This window comes from Rousettus aegyptiacus, unplaced genomic scaffold (genome assembly GCF_014176215.1).
Source record: "Rousettus aegyptiacus isolate mRouAeg1 unplaced genomic scaffold, mRouAeg1.p scaffold_m13_p_12, whole genome shotgun sequence".
Lineage (NCBI taxonomy): Eukaryota > Metazoa > Chordata > Mammalia > Chiroptera > Pteropodidae > Rousettus > Rousettus aegyptiacus.
The window spans coordinates 23,061,012-23,077,525 of NW_023416287.1; the positions used below are offsets into that span (position 1 = coordinate 23,061,012).

A 16,514-nucleotide genomic window follows, 5' to 3' on the forward strand; every position below is an offset into this window, starting at 1 on the left:
CGAAGCTCTGGCCAGTGGCTTGCTAGCTATTCCTCCGACATGACCAGCCTAACCTGCCTTGAGGCCCTGATAGTCTGGTGCCCAGAAGACTTGTCCACAGCTCTTAGGGCTCATTTCATCCTGTAGCTCTCGGAGAGACTTCTCCATGTCACATCGTCTAAAGGAAGTGCCTGCCTCCTTCCATCACAGACCCTCATGGCCCCTAACAATAGCATGGCCTTTTTTATTCTTACTCTACTGCCTGGGCCCTGTCCCCTTGGCTAGACTGGAGCTCCTTGAGAACAGGGCTATGTATTTGTCTTTCACCAGTGCTGCTCCTAGTATACTAGGTGCTCAATAAAACCTGTGGCATGTCGATGTCTCCGGAGGCTTTCAAACCAATAAAGCCCTCCAGGTGACCTCTCATCCTCTATCTTCCACCCAGACTAGGGTTTTCCAGCCAGATACTCCTGATTCCCTCTGCTTCCTTCCTCTCACTCTGGACTCCACTGCCATTATTGAGTCCTTTTATTTCTATTTCCAGTCTGTTCCTTCCCTCTGCTCTTGCCTTTCTCGGACACTTGGCAAGTGTGGCTTCCAGCAACTTGCACCCATCAGCTTTCCCTGGAATCACTCTGGTTTTACAAGATTCTTGGGGCTCCTGCTGCCCAGAGCAGGCAGTCCTGACCTGGTATTCCTGGGAGGAGGTATGCTGTTCTCACATTGTCTCTCAGGTGACGCTAGTGAGGGCTCGGGAGGGGGGTGGCGTGGATAGGTGGGGGTGGGGGTGGGACAGTGGCCTCCACTGGCCTCCCCCTCTCTCCTGGGGGAACATCTCCAGGCCTTACAGGTGGGTTGGAGGAAGACCTTTTGGTGCCCAGCTAACACAAGACAAATCTCTCTGTGCTCCACACCCCACCCCCACCTTTATTCACAGTCAGAACCTAGCACTGGACAAAGGTCTAATGACTCTCTGCTCAGTGATTCTTTCTATCTGTACAGCAGACTGTGGGCAGGAAGGTTCCAGGGTTGCTCTACAGCCCTCATGTCAGGCCCTCCTGTTCTCTGATCTGGGGTCCAGTTCCACAGCCCAGTTTCTCAGCCAAGAATCCCTTGGAGAACAGACACCACCAAACACCAACCTACTTTCACCCACTCTGCTCCAGGGCTGCAAGAGATATATACCACCCCACTGCATATGGGCAATGCCCAATTACTTCCCATAGCAGGACCCTTCAAGGCAGACATGCATCACGTCAGAATCTTGCCCATCTTGCTGAAATGCAGATCCCCGCACTGGACACGGTGTTCTCATTGATAAGTCCCCTGAGGAGATCACGATTCTGCATTCCAACAAGCTCTTCAGGGCGTGTTGAGGGGTGCAGAGAACCTTGAGACAAAAGCCACAGGGCTGACCCCCAAACTTCCTTACCCTCATCTACCCCTAGGACATACCCCTTTTTGAATTCCATCACTTGCCACCTGCAGTCTCCTAAGAGTTTGGGCAATCTATCACTCTCCCGGTCATCCTTGCCCTCTTTGGCCATTCTGTGTACCCCACATCCTCCCCATCTGTGGTTCTCATTTTCACTTGTCCCCTGTGTAAAAGGGCTGCCCAAGGTCCTGCCTCGAGCCCACCGTTCAGGGCTGCAGCTGCCTTTAGCCCCACCTCAGACCACCCTTCTTAAAAGCTCCATCCAGCTCCTTGAAAGAAGCTGGATGCGCAGGGTAGGGAAAGTTAGCAGGAAGGAGCAGGGCAACGCCCTCAGGCCCTTTTCGTTCTGATAACTTTTATCTATAAAACAAAGAGGTTAAAATGGAGTCTTTTTCGCTAGAAAATTCCATGAGTTTCTGGTTATCTAACCATCTTTCCTCTTCCTGTTGTCCTCATTTTGCTGTTATTTGTACATTCATCCAGGCATGAAATTTGAGTAAAGATGTAAAGTTTCTTAAAAATTTGAAGCCGTGAGAGGAAAAAAAATTAAACTTCTTTATTGGTATGGGAAAAGCAATAGTAATTGTAGGATAAAATGGGAATATGTTACATTTTATTCGAGTAGCTTTTTTTTTTTCTTTTACAGATTTATAATCATTTGACATAAAATTTATAGACCCTGATGCAATTTTTTTTTTTTTAACCAAATTATTTTGGCTGGTCAATTTAGCAATTGCAGAGGTCTGGGAAAAATAGCAATAATTTGTGGATGAACAAACTTTTTTTTTCAAAGTTTTGGAGAATGAAACAATTTTTTGGAATTATTTCAAAATGATGGGTATTTTTCCACTTTGGCTTTTTCCACTTCTACCTTGAGGTCACCCCCTTCACTCTTGTCTAATTAGTCATTTTGTCTTGTCAACTGTTCCTTTAAAATCACTCTCTAGTTGGTCCACTTCTCACCCCACCAATGTGGGCCAGCAGTCCCTCTGTCCCTCATTACAGTCGACATGATTTTCCTTTTATTTAAGAAAAAAAAAAGATTCTCAAACAGGTTCTTATGGACATGCTGCTGCGCCAAACGCTCTAATGGTGGCCTTTTCTAGGTCTGTAGGGGGAATGATCTTAGTGGATAGGATGTTTTCAATTCAAATTTTTTCCTTTGGTTAAAAATCACTACCACCACCACCACCACCACCACCACCACCACCACAGTGGAACAACTTTGTGCTTGCTATCACTCATGCTAGAAAAGCCTAGCAGAAAGGGAAATTTTAAAAATCAAGTAGGTTTCTGATTTTAACAGAGAAGCTCAGAGATGGCCTCCAGGGGTAAGAGCAATACCGGTTTGGGGACTACTTAGTTCCCCAGTGGGTCTGGTCTTGGGCAGGAGGTCCTTGGAGGTGCACAGCGACCCTTGGTCAGGCCAAACTGAATATTCCTAACCACTATAAAGGATGGGATTGGGACCCCGAACTTTGGGGCCTCTGGAGATGGAGGTTAGATCTTGCCTTTGGGTGTTGGGCTGCTGGTGGCATTACCACCAGGGGACAGTGTTACCACTAAGAATGGCGAGAGGGCTCTGATGGTATCTGAGTGCCTGTGGCCAGGTGAACTTAAAGGTGGTACCACCCTGGGGTTCTTTTATAGGAACCAAACTATTCCCTGTCATGGGCAGGGAGCATATGGTCATGTTTTCTTTGGGCATATCTGTTCCCTAGATTGTATGATAGAAATTAATACATCGGTATTTTTCCATGCTCCTCCGAACCCTGTGATTTTCAGCAGCTCCACCTGAGACCATCTGCTCCAAATTATACTTTCTACTTGTCTATGCCATCAGGATTCCCTGATTCTGGGGCTCTCACTGTCAAGTATGCCCAGTAGTCCCCTTTGGGCTCCAGGTGGGGGATGGGCCCCCTTTCTGGTCCCCAGGCTTCCTGGTCTCTAAGTCCTGGCCTTCAAAGATCATTCAGCTCAAGAGCCCTTCCTCATTTACTGTCTCCCTCACCTTCCTGGCAATTCTTTGGGGGTCATCACTAAACCTTTTCCGGGAAGTGCAAGCACAGTTCAATCAAGGTTCAAACCTGGCCCTGAAGGATAGGGAGGCCAGAGGCTCTGGGAAAAGGAGTTGTGAGGTAGGTAACATTGCTGCCTACTCCTTTCTCCAATTCTCTCCACCCACCTCACCTCACCTCATGGGCAGTTTTGCATTTGATTGTACTTGACTAATTGATCACATAGAATCTCCAAACCCAAGGTGTCCCTCCCCCGATCATCCCCATCTAGAGAGAGGCTGTACCCTCCCCTTGGAAAGGCCAGCTTCTAAACCTTCCCAGTAGGGCACTTCCCTGTCTGGAGGCTCCTGTGTGCAGGGCGGGACAGGAAGCAGGCACGGTTTCTGTGGACGCCGCAGTGCCTTTCCTGGGTTGTTCCTTTTCTGAATCGGCAGAGGTCTCACCTTCCTGCCTAGAGGAGGGTGTGAGTGGCACCCTGGTGGGAACCCCAGCTAGGGCACCTGCAGTGGGAAGTGCCCATCCATGCTTGGACAGCCAGGTGGGTGAGGTCAGCCCCTGCACAGGAAAAATTGGGCATTTTAGTTTCGTTCCTTTAGAGCAGCAGTCCCCAACCTTTTTGGCACTGGGGACTGGTGTGCCTATGAGAATCTAATGACTGCTTATCTGAGGTGGAGCTGAGGCGCTGGGGAGCGGATGCAAATGCAGATGAAGCTTCACTCTCTAACCCACCGCTCACCTCCTGCTGTGTGGCCCTGTTTCTAATAGGCCACAGACTAATACCAGTCTGCAGCCCAGGGTTTGGGGACTCATTCTAGAGCAGCTAGGCTTCAGCTTCCTCTGCCTTAGAATGTGGGTTCCAAGGTTCAAGCCACGTGGAGTGCCAAGAGGGCCTTTTGGATCCAATGCAGGTCAAGGGCAATGGCTCTGCCATCTGGGCCAATTACTGCACCCTTCCTGCCTCACCATCCCCCACTTGTAAAGGGGGGCCGGCGGCCACCTCGCAAAGCTCTGACTGGGATGAAATGAGCCTGTGAAGCGATGGTTCCTGTTGCAGTCTGGAACCCACAGAACCCACAGCTGTTCCACTGTCTAAGATGAAGGTGTTGGCACCAGTGGCTGTGGCTTCCCCTGGGGACCCGTGATGGGGGGAAAGCTTTTCTCTGGGGCCTCCGGAGACCCCTGTGACCCCAGACAGCTTCCTCACACCTCCTCTCCGGGTTCCGGGACTCCCTCAGAATGCCTGCCCCACCAGCTGCGGTAGTCTCCACACTGGAATTTTATTCCCAGGTTACTCCGGGGTCTGGGGAAGGGAGTGGGAGCCCCAGCAAAGAGGCATTCAGGGGAAGCTGAGGGACGGTCCCCAGTCCTGGGAGATGGGCACTCTCTTCAACATCATCCCAAGGGACAGGCAACTACAGGAGATCTTGTTTGTTCAGTGATAGTTTATTGGTCCTTAGCATTACATCTCAGTTATCAAGGTAAATTCACATACACAACTGCAGGTAAAAACATGTAAAATAATATAAAAATAAATTGAAGGCTACTTTTATATATTTACTGAATTAAGTAGTGTAATAAATACTATAATAAGCAAAAAGCTTCAATCACACAATTCAGTTTCACTGAAGTTACAGTAGTGTTTGTAAATATGAGTTTTAAATTTTAAGTTACAAATATTAAAGCACTGAAAAACTAGTATAAAAGTGAATTTTGGCACATAAGTGAGCTCTTCTTCTGTCATTAGTATTTGACGACCTGGGACAACAAGGAAGCCATTTCTCACCTACTTTTTGAGGTACAACTATCCATCTAGGTCAGCAACATGGCTGGAATACTTAATAGTTTACAATCTTTGAGTTAATTTTTCCCTTTTGAGAAGTCTGGAAAGCAACTCAGAGCTTATTACTGTGCAAAAATTCTCCAAAATCCTAACAGAATTTAGGAGTGAACTTTTTCTTGCAATCGCAGAGCCCAGTGTCCAGGACTTGGGTCAGAGAGCCCCTGGAGCTCAGCGGAGCCCACTGACTCCTTGCCAGCAGCCCCTTCCTAGGATGATCCCTTTTGTCCAATTTTTGCCTCCTTCTTCCAATTAAAAAAAAAAGAAAGAAAGAAAAATCCCAAATCAAAACATAAAATGACCCATAACTTCAGCGACTTCAAAATTATCACATTCACTCTGAGTGATATGAAACTGAAGCTGCTAACAGGAAAGTTGGCAAAAAGCATGTAAGCCCCTGGAGGACTTCTGCCTGTTCCTGGGAACCCACACCCGAGTCCTGGGTATCCACTTCTAAGGTCAAAATCTAAAACACAGTGTCATGGCCCTTCCTCTGGAAACAGCTAAGCTCCCACTCCTCCACCTGGAGTGCCCAGGGGGAGGAGTCAAGTGGATATTAAACTTCACGGTCAGAAACCAGAGACCCCACAGGTTCCGGAAGAGGCAGTGCAGGAAGTAGGCACCTTCCTGGCCTCAGTCCTCAAAGAGCTCACACTGTGCACCCCTAGTGTGTGCCTCATCAGGGGCACAAAAAGTGTGCCCCAAGGAATGCCCTTTCACCTAGTGCCCCTTCACACTCCCCAGCAGGCTGAGGAGCGTCTATGGAGGCTTCCGCCAGTTTTGCCTTTTTGGCTTTTAAACTTCTTAATGTTTTGACTTTTTTCAATCACAGTTTCATATTCAAGTTGAGGTAATCACAGTTTTCCCTCTAAGAGGAGAGGAATTGGGACAGTGGGGCAAGTTGGTGAGAGAGCATTTCTATGGACAATGGTCAGAAACTGAGACCACCACGTAAGTACAGCCCCACGCAGTGGGAAGACCCGCTCTTATGGGCGGGTTCCGATCCCTCTTTAAAAACTCTGTTGTGCAGCAGCCAGGAAATGGCTCGAGCTCCTAGATCTGGAGCTTTCAGTTAAAACTTCACAGCAACCCACCTGGAGGAAATGACCTATGGTTTCACCCACCCACCCACCCACCCCACCTCCCCCTTTTCTAAGGCTGCTGAAGTTTGAGTTTTTAAAAAGAGCTCGGTAGAACTAAAGGAAGCTACAGTAACTCATTGCTTATTTAATCAATTGCACTTAAGACCTATGTTATTGATTCTGGAGCAGAGGCAGGCCCATTGCGGACCCCAACCTCTGGCCAGCCAGAAGTCAGGGGTTCCCAGACTTGGGCTCCACACCTGGGCCCTTGTCACCAGCAACTTTGGGAGCTGGGACTGGAACACACAGGACTTTTCAGAAGCCTTTCCTCATGCAAGATTTCTTGTTCAGTGGTTTTTGAAGTTTTGTTCATTTGGCTTCGAATACAAATTGTTTTCTTCTAATACAAGTACATGTTACCAATAAGCCAGTAACAACTGCTTTACTACTTGCATGCAGGCCTCTGTGTGACCAGGCACACAGACCATATGTGTTCCATCCTTTCTCAAAAACCCCACTACATTACTGGAAACTTTGCTGGTTTTGCCTATGTGCTTGTTCCTAAGGCATGCAAAAAAAAAAAAAAAAAAAGTGTGAAATTCAGAAAGCATTTACAATCTAGGCAGCTGGAGCACTGAAGTCCTAACAGACATCACCTAAACATCAGTAACTGTTACCTTCTCTTCCCACACTAATCCTAGAAGTCACTCATGGGACACGTTTGTAATTCCTCTCTGCTTTGTGGTCCAGCTGAAAACAAAGCCAAAGGAATTCTAATTTGGATATTGGAATTCTTTGAAATTCCTGGTCCTCAGGAGCCAAATAGGTCCAGGGCCAGCAACAATGCTTGGGGGCATGAGTTTCCTAAAGTTTGTGGCTGAAAACCAGGCCTTCCCTGGCCAGGCTGAGGGGAGGGCTGACTGCTGGAGACACCCCGCAGTGATCAGGGACTAAGACTAAGAAGTTGTAGGATGCTCCCCTCAACAGTGAGGCGAAGCATAACAGGGAGGCTTGAACAGCAGGTTTGCTCTGGTCCCTAAATTGGGGAAACTGGAGTGATGCCACGAGGGGGGCTCAAGACCAATCCCAGGGGGAACTGCTCATGTCAATTCAAAAGCCACACGCCTCTGGAAACCAGCATGCCTTAACCCTCAGTTCAGTCTGTGAGGGAAGTCTCCTCATTTTAGAACAAGCTGTTGATCTCAACCCAAGCTGCTGGTTCCATGAGTTGGGCTTAAGCAGGGCCTGTGCTGCTCTCCCCAGGACTGGGCCCAGGGCCAGCTCCTTCAATAGAAGGGACCTGACCAGGGAGGCAGGCACTGGGGATAGTGCTCTTCTGGGGTAGTCTTGAGGCCTGGGACCTGTGGTGGCTTGGCACCCCAGGGGCAGCCAATTTGGGCAGCCAGGGTCCATTCTGCATCCCAGCAGCTCCTCTGTATAATCTAAATGCTTCTCCCCAGCCTCGCACAGTGCCTCAACAGCCCAAAGAAGATACTGTTATCAGAGACCCAGAGGTCCTGGACTGCCAGCTGCACATACAGGGCAGTTCCTGTCTGCTCATCCTCCATGAGGACCCTCCCCGAAACAGTGGAGCAGATGATACTCTTCAGTGCTGCAGAAAGAATAAAGACAACATGCACTCAAGCCAGCACACAAAGGCCAAGCACAACAAAGGTTAAGAGACCCCATTTTGTCCATTTCCAGAGTGGACACTCTGCAGCCTTCATCTATGGCTTCTGCTCAAAGAGATCGTGATACTCCTGCTGCTCCAGCTCACGGTTATACTTCTCAATTTCCCGGTTGGCTTCTTCCACATAGTCATTCATGAACTGGTCCATGACTGGCATCTCATTAAGGAACACAGCTCTGAACCTGGAGGCCAAGAGAGCCTGAGTCTGGCCCAGAGGGATCTGTGGGCAGGTGAGGCAGGGGACTCCTGAGGTGGTAAGTGCCCAGCCCACACAGCCCACGCAGAGGATACTTGATGGGCTTGTTTACATACTGGCAGCAACGCAGCTACAAAGAACGTTATGGGTTGGCACAGGGTCCTTCACGAGGTCTTAGAACTGAGCCCTTCAGCTTTCATTAGCACGCAGCAGCGCCCCACTCACCTTTTCACAGATTAACTATTGTAATCAGGCCTAGTCTCCCACATGCAAATTATGAAACTGATGGCCACAGAACTAGGATGTCACCACAGCTGCATTTAAACTACAACTCACAGAGTAACATCAGCAATCACTAAATGAAGGAGAAACTGAATTTTAAGGACTTTTAAGAGGCCAAGATGAAGTCCGCCTCTGATCTGCCTCATGTCCCCAGTACCCGGCATGCTCCCACAGCTGGAAGCTGACACTCTATTTATAGAAAGGCTTCCACATACCCCCAAGCCTTGCTTCCCAGGTTCCAAGGATACGTGGGTGAAAATCAGTCTTGTCACCAAAAAAGTTGACAAACTGGGTGCCATTATAAAAGTAGCCTGCAGGTAGGGGGTCCAGGTGACGTTTCACCTATAGGAAAAGAGTCCTGTTAGAATTATCTGACCAGTTTTTATCATTTACTCATTCATTAAAAACAAAAATAAACAAACCTATTATCCTAGCAAGAGAGCCCACTCTACCACAGAAGGCTATGTGCCAGGGAATTGACACCCTCCCCTGCCCCCGCCACCCTCAAGTAGTGACTGGAGGGACCTCCACCTTTCAGGGAGAAACTCTGGGAATTCCTAATGGGATTAAACTCTAGTTGTCCACAGCAGCACTGGTTCAGTAACACGCCCTTTGTTGACCTTCCTCACTTCCTTCTTTCTCCTACTTTTCCGTTTCCCTAGTAGGTGGCTCATAGAATCATTTCCAAAATAAACTACCTGCACTCAAATCCTTGCTCAAGGTCTGCTTCTGGGGCCACACATAATACAAGGACTTCCTTCTGAGGGTTGCTTAAGTCCGGTAGGGCCTAAATATAAAGGAGGCCTCCTCAACGCCAAAGCAAGGGGTCCTGGAGTCCCAGAGCATTCTCCTGATCTGCTCATTACTGGGACTAGTGACACAGCCCATGCTAGGGCCTGCACTCTATGTCTTTTAGCCTTTGCCTCAAACTCAACAGGAAAAGGCCCTTATGGGGGTGGGGACAGGGACAGAAGCTGGGAGTCAGCCTGGAGGTTGAGAGGGCTCATCAAGGGGCCTCATGTCTTGGCATCAGGGTTCTAGTATGCCCATGTGCAGCTTCTGGGTCTAGACTTTTTTTCTTCCCCAGGCCCTCCTTGGTTTATCTGTGGTTTATTTGGGACAAAGGAATGGAAGGAGAAAAGGACTTCTTCAGCTGCTTGAACAGGGTGGCAAGGCAGGGCTCCACGTTCCTCCCACAGGCATTGGTTATCTTTGGTCCCATTCCCAGTTAACACCAGAACATCCTAAAGGATGTCGCTGCACAAGCCTAGAACAGCCTTGGGACACTGTGGCAGCTTAAGCTCCTAGGGCAGGACACTCACGTGGATGTTCCTGATCTCCTGCTGGGTCAGCATCCCCCTGGTCTTCAGGGCTTTCCTCTGAGGCTTCTGTGCAGAGATGGAGGGGCAGGGGTCAGGTCCCGACAGAGCTGATGGCTGATGGGAGTACATGTGTAGGTGGGGGCTCAGGGAGTCAGTTACATGACTAAGATTCCCATGGAGGGGAACGCACAAGCACTGTCATGGCCTTGACACAACATCCTGCCAGTATGCCCTTGAGAAGACCACTTTCCCACTATAGAGGCCTGTGTACCAGAGGCAACAAATGACAGACACCAGTGCTTTTGCAGATAGGTATGTTCTAACTCTGCAGATTCTCAACCCTAAGCTCCACCAGTGACAGACATGGAAAGGGACGGGTCCCATAGTCAAGCACCATTTAATTTATCCAGGTGAGTCTGAGAAAGACACAACCTACAGGCAGCCATTCCTCACTATGAAAGACAGACCCCATCTGAGAATCTACAAAGGACTGAGGCCCCAGACAACCCCATCTCCAGAGTTCTAGGATAAGCTAAATCCCTGAGGTTGTGCTAAGAGACCCAGCACCCAAAGCTTGCAGTATATTGGAGAATTTTAACTCCAGTGTGTTCTTTTTATTCTTTGTAGTACTAAGATAAAGATGTTTGTGTGCCTCTACAGGCAAGCCTCCTTTTCCCCTGCACCTGTCCCCAGGGCCTTGGGCTCACTGCTGTCTAAGCTCGGAGTCTTGGTTTGCAAAAGGTTCTGAGTATACCTTTGTTGTTTATAGAGAGGGAGCTGAAGAATAAAAGATGCCTGACTCAAGAACACTGGAGAGTTTTGAATTTGGTTCAGCTAAGACAAGACATTTTGAGTTTATAACAGCAGTCTGACCCAGGGTCCAAATGGAACAACCAGATTTCACCCAGGTCCTACTTAAATCACTCCATAACTCCAGTCAGCCTTTGGAAGTAGAATTGGAAATGGCTGTGAGAGTAAGTCTGCCCTGAGTTTGCCCTGAGTGGCTGCCTCCTACTCTCTTAAGTGTCCCTGAAAGTGCTAGCTGAGCCTATGAGGGGCAGGCTGGTAGGGAGGCATCAGGGAGGCATCAGGGAGGCAGTGGAGGGGCTTCTGCCTCGAGGCCGGCAGCAGCCCTGAGAGTGCTAGTCACATCCACGCCAGGCCTGTCTCGGTTTCAAAAACCACCTGCTTAGCTGACTGCCGCAGCCAGTCCTTGACACTTTCTTCCTTTAGGGAGCAGCCGATGAACACGAGGTAGCACTCCTGTTGCCCGCTGTTGTCTTGAGGTGCGCCTCGGGTGCTGGATGGTGGTGTAGGTCCCTCCAAAACCGGCATGATGCTCAAGGAATTGGTCAGGGTATTGTGGCAGACCTCCATGATCCTCTCAGAGTCTGCAAGGAGGACACATGTCTGTCCCTGAGACTCTGTCCCAAAAGGATAAGGCTATACTAAGACTGATATAGGAATGATGGTTGGGGACAGATTCATTAGACATGAGCAGGAGGCTGAATGAATATGATTGGTGGCAAGTTAGAATGAAATAAGAAAGGGAGGAGCAACGTTTTCTAAGTTGGCTGATTTGGTGATCAGGTGGACACCATTAACCTGGAAGGGGACCACATAGGGAAAGCCCCCTTGGTAGAGATGGAGGGGGTGGATCTCAGCAGAGGCCTGAGAGGCCAGGGGAGGAGGGCATGTCAACAGTGCAGGAGGGTCACCTGGATAGGAAAAGGGAAGATGTGACTGAGTTTACAGGCTGCGGAGCTGGGGACTAAGACTGCAGACATGAGAAAAGTGTGAGGCCTCCCTACAAAAAAAAACTGGAAGACTTGAAGACCTTGACAAAAACGGATCAGGAGCTGGAGCTGTGTTGGGGTGGCTCCTGGAGATAGGTCTAGAAGGCGGCCACAGATGGTTCAAGAGGGGTGGGTGTAAGTCTCCGGAAAAAGGAAGTCAAAGGGCTGTGAAGCCATCTAGGGAAACGGGGACAGATCCTCCACTGCAGAGCAGAAGCACCTGGAGAAAGGTGGGCCCCTGGCAGAGAGGGGTGACTAGAAAAGCCTGATGGTGTGTGGGCCAGAGGCGAGGGTTTTTGAGTTTGAGAAGCATCAGTGGTCTGCAGAGCACCAGTGGAGGCCATGAACTCTGTAGCACACGGCCCCCAAATCCAACCCCCAGTTACCTGAAAACTTCACTTTGCCCAGGATGTGGTAGATGTTTCCAGAGAAGGGACTTGGCTTGATGGAGGACTGAATTGCTGGTGGAGGAAGAGGACAGAGTTGTCACCCACCTGGGGGCACAGACCAAGTTCTGGGTGGCATGGCTGGAGAGTTAGGGACTGGAAAGGGACCCTACACCAGGTTTCAGGGCCCATAGGTTCTGTCCCCAACAGTTCCTCCCCAGTGGCTCGCTATTCCCTGGAGTGGGGACTCCTAGGTTCTGCATGTTTTCAGACTCCAGTGGTGAGAAGACCCAGCACTCAGAATACTAAAATGGTGCCATGAAGCAGAGACGACTCTGTGCACACTTTAATCAGATGGTCCCAGACCATGTCCGAGCCGAGGCTTACCCTTACACTTGGCCACAAAGCGAGTCTTCTCCAAGGGACGACCAAACCATACGCAGATCTGAACCATTAGTGGGAAGACTGATCCAGCATCAAATTTACCTTCATACCTTAAAAGGTTTAAAAATTATAAGTACAAGTATTTGGGGCTTTGAATGTTACTATATACTACTTCAGGACATATTATTTATAATATTTAAATTCTCTTACTTCTATGTACTTTTGTGTGAAAAACACTTGTTTAAATGTGTATATCTCTTTCATCTTAAGCTTGGGAAGCATGGTTGCCCCATTAGAGCTGTAAGGTTTTAGCTCCTGTAGACCAGCACTTCCCTGAAGTCAAAGACCTCCATCTACCTTTGAAGCTTGCCAGTTTTCCCCTGACACTGGGGGGTCCTTCTTGGTACTCTTGGGACTTATCTTCAGCATCCCCTCCCACCCCTTTAAGGGCTCCGACTATACCCCGCCATTGTTGAGGGCAGCTTAACGGACTGTATATTTGGATGTGTACACTCTCTCCAGAAGGAATTAAGGCGTTGGGGCATCTCTGCTCTATTTTCTGAGCTTTGAGTTCAGTAGATACAATGCCTGCCACAGACTCATTTAGAATATGGTCATATTTAGAGTGCTTTAAAAACTTAAATTTTTATTATGGAAAACTTTAAACCTATGCAGAGACAGAGAGTAGTATAATAAACCTCCATCACCCAGCTTCCAAAGTGATGGAATTATCATTTTTTCTTTTGAATTATTTCCTTCAGATGAATGTCCATGACTGAAATAAGTCCAGGAAAGAGTATAACCATCTCAGATGAATGTCCATGACTGAAATAAGTCCAGGAAAGAGTATAACCATCTCATGGGTAATAATTTACAATAATTTACAACACCCCAGCATTAGGTGAATACTCCAGTTTCACAACAATTTCTCCAGCAATGATTACTCGAGATATTTTTGCTTGATGTAATAGTATCAATCAAAATAATTGTGAAGCACCATTCTACATTTCTGAATATCACTGACATGGAATTCTGTTACCACAGTTCTCATCTATACTTGGTCTTCAAGTGAATTGTTCACATTTATATGGACTGGGTTATTTTTCTTAAATATCTAAACAAGGCTCTCAAAAAATATACTAACCCTCTGCCATATCTGATGCAAAGATTTTCTTCCAGTCTTTCTCATTAGTTTCTTTTAAAATAGCATGTAGTTTTGATTTTTATATTGTTGAGAGTATCTTACTCTTGTGGTTTCTTAGTCAGGGGGTGAAATAATTATCATGTTCTTTTTGCCCTCTCCCCAAACATTTGGAGACCATGGGTTTCTCTGGCTTCTGTGGTCAGAAACCAGATCCTGAGGGGAAGTTGGGGGGGGGGGGCTGAGGGAAGAGCGAGAGGCTTCTTCTCAGACTAGAAACTAGCCCTTCTACCACGGGAGGTGGGGGTGAGGCCAATGGGAACAGGGAGGGATGTGGGAGGGAAATGGCAAGCCTGTTCACTCTGAGGTGGTAGTCCTAACCCTAGGAGAGACGAGAGTGATGGATAGAGATGAGTCTGATGGTTGCCATCTAGTTAAAAGATTATCTGATTCCTAGGTAGGGACTCAGAAAGGAAGGCCTGAAAGCCATGCCATTTAATTCTCTACAAGGACTGATCTTCCTGATAAAGGGAGGGATTTACACTCTACTAGACTCACAGAGCTTTCTAATGAACTCCTCATACCTAGCTCTCTCCTGGATCAGCTGCCTCGAGGAAAGTCTTTACCCTCAGCTTGGTTCATGTGCACCAGGTGCAGATGACAGGAGTCTCAGGCCTAGGCCCAGAGGTGTGGGCAGCAAAAGGGTCAATAGCTGCAGCCACTGGAGAGGAGAGTGTCACCCCAGAAGCTATATGTTTCTTTTTAGCTAAGATATAATTGTCTTGTTCAGGAAAAAGGAATGATCTCCTTAACTTACTTTTTAAGCAAGTATGATGTCACTCAATTAAAGTATGAAGTGACTGAAAGGCTGAATTTTACATTTTATTTAATTTATTCACTTACATTTTATTAAAGAGCCACATGTGGCTAGTGGTCACTGTACTGGAGAGTGCAGTCTTAGAACCATGTGTGTAAGTGCTCGTGTGCTGTTGGTCTTAGTATGATTACAAAGCTCTGGAGGAGAGAGGTTCACAGGCTGGGAAGCTGCCAGCAGAGAAGAAACATCCCCTGGGCCACATCAGCAAGAAACCTACCTGTCAGGTGGGAACTCTAGAGGATTGACTGTATCAGCAGGAGTGACTCTGTCACCTGGGAAGGTTATAACTCCTTGGTTCCATGTCAGCCACCTTGCCCTCATTAGAGGCCAGAGGAAACACAGGCTACCGTTCTGCCTGGTGCCCACAGAATGTCTCCCTAAGGGTCACTATCCAGCAAGGCTTCCAATTTGGAGCCCAAGATGTGGAGCACTGGGCTCCTGGAAGGGCCAGCAGCAGTTGGGACATGGCAGGCTGTTCCAGCTGCCACTGTCAGCCTCATAGAGTACACCTGGTATTTTCACTTTTTTTTTCTTTCTGTAAATAAATCATTAAGTTTACAAAGAAATCTTAGCTACTTTTAATGATGATACTTGCCAGCCAGGGTATATTAGGTATCGAGATCGTAGCATCTGAGGACTCGAAAAACTATTTTCTGAGAGAATCAGCTCAATGTCTTCATTCCTTTGAAAACATACAAAAAAAGCCAGGTTAATTAGGGCTATGGATCTTAATGGGAACATTTTGCTTCCTCTCTCCACTGTCCCTATACACACATATAAGCACATATGCATACACTGTATTAATTATTTTACCCCTAAATACTTCAGAATGCATCATCTAAGAACAAGGACATTCTCTTACAGAACCACAACAGGATTATCACACTGAGCTCATCAGAAATGCAGAATCTCAGGCTCCATTCCAGATCCAATAAATGAGAACCCTCATTTTAATAAAATCCCCAAGAGATTCATATATACATTAAAGTTGAAAAAGTATTGATTTAGTTTACACATATTTTCAAATATTCCCCCTTTTGCGTGCGTGTGTGTGTGTATGTCGGGGGGCAAGAATCCAATCAAGGGTCACTCACTGAATTTACAATCTTTATTTGGAATTCTTTAATTGGGAACAATTCCTCCAACTTAATTTTTGTTTCTCATGGTGCTGACATGTTTGAAGAGTACATACCGGCTGTCTTGAATCCTACAACCTGAACATGGCTGGTTTCCTCATGATTAGATTCAGTTGAACATTTTTGGCAAGATTAATCCCCAGGTGATGTTGTGGATGCTGTGTCCTCCCCACAGCGTTACTTGACTGAGTTACATGATGTGTTTGTTCCATTAGTGGTCTTGATAAATTTAATTATTTGGTCAATGTCATGTCTATAAGACCTCCACATTGTGAAGGTACTTTTTTCTCTTAGTAAGTAGGAAGTAGTCTGTGGAATGATATTCTGAGTGAATCTCTTTTTCCTCAACAATCTGACACCCACTGCTTTTAGCTTCCACTCATGATTCTTGCCTAAATCAAGCTATACTAAAGATTACAGAATGGTGACTTTCTAGTTCTAAAAATCCTTATTTGTTTGTATTCTTCAGTTAAAAGAGATTTACTTTCCTGCCCCTCCCTATGTTTTTAGTATCACCATGGGCTCATTTTATCCTATGTGCTAAAATCCATTAGTATTATTGTTCTCTCCTATGCTCAAGTTGTTTCAAATTTGGCTAATGAGAACTCCTTAAGCTAGTTCCTGTATCCTTCTGACATATCTCCATTAACCTTTGCTTTTCTGGCATAAAATGTACCATACTCATCTTTTGCTTTCCTTACACCAGACCTGCAATCAGCCAATTTTCTAAGGAGTCCTGATACCTTATAGTGAATTGGTACTTAGAAACCAAGATCTAGAGGTAGGGGTGTTTATTAGTATTTTTGGTCCTTTTCAATGGAAAGAGCTCGGAAATTACATACATATATTTTAAATAATGAATTTACATTGAATCCCCGAATTCAAATCCAACATTTATAGGGTTTTCCTTCACTCTTCCCATTTCATATTTATAATCTCCCTTCTCTAACCAG

The 16,514-nt window shown here is 47.0% G+C and overlaps 1 protein-coding gene across 5 annotated transcripts in view; it reads right to left on the reverse strand.

Annotated features, from left to right (window-relative positions):
- Positions 1–1,955: 1,955 nt before the first annotated feature.
- The window catches only part of CUNH20orf194 (chromosome unknown C20orf194 homolog), a 117,526-nt gene continuing 102,967 nt past the window's right edge, over positions 1,956–16,514 (reverse strand). For 2 of the 5 annotated variants that reach the window (XM_016140721.2, XM_016140640.2), the window contains exons 31-37: positions 15,021–15,107; positions 12,411–12,517; positions 12,024–12,098; positions 11,027–11,232; positions 9,842–9,955; positions 8,735–8,861; positions 1,956–3,987 (exon numbers count right to left, since the gene is read on the reverse strand). In XM_016140721.2, the coding sequence (XP_015996207.2) occupies positions 3,884–3,987; positions 8,735–8,861; positions 9,842–9,955; positions 11,027–11,232; positions 12,024–12,098; positions 12,411–12,517; positions 15,021–15,107 (820 nt within the window). In that variant the 3' untranslated portion in view covers positions 1,956–3,883. Of the gene's footprint in view, positions 3,988–6,909; positions 8,224–8,734; positions 8,862–9,841; positions 9,956–11,026; positions 11,233–12,023; positions 12,099–12,410; positions 12,518–15,020; positions 15,108–16,514 lie in introns of those variants that run through there. The other 3 variants (XM_036229599.1, XM_036229600.1, XM_016140770.2) reach the window with 3 other exon arrangements.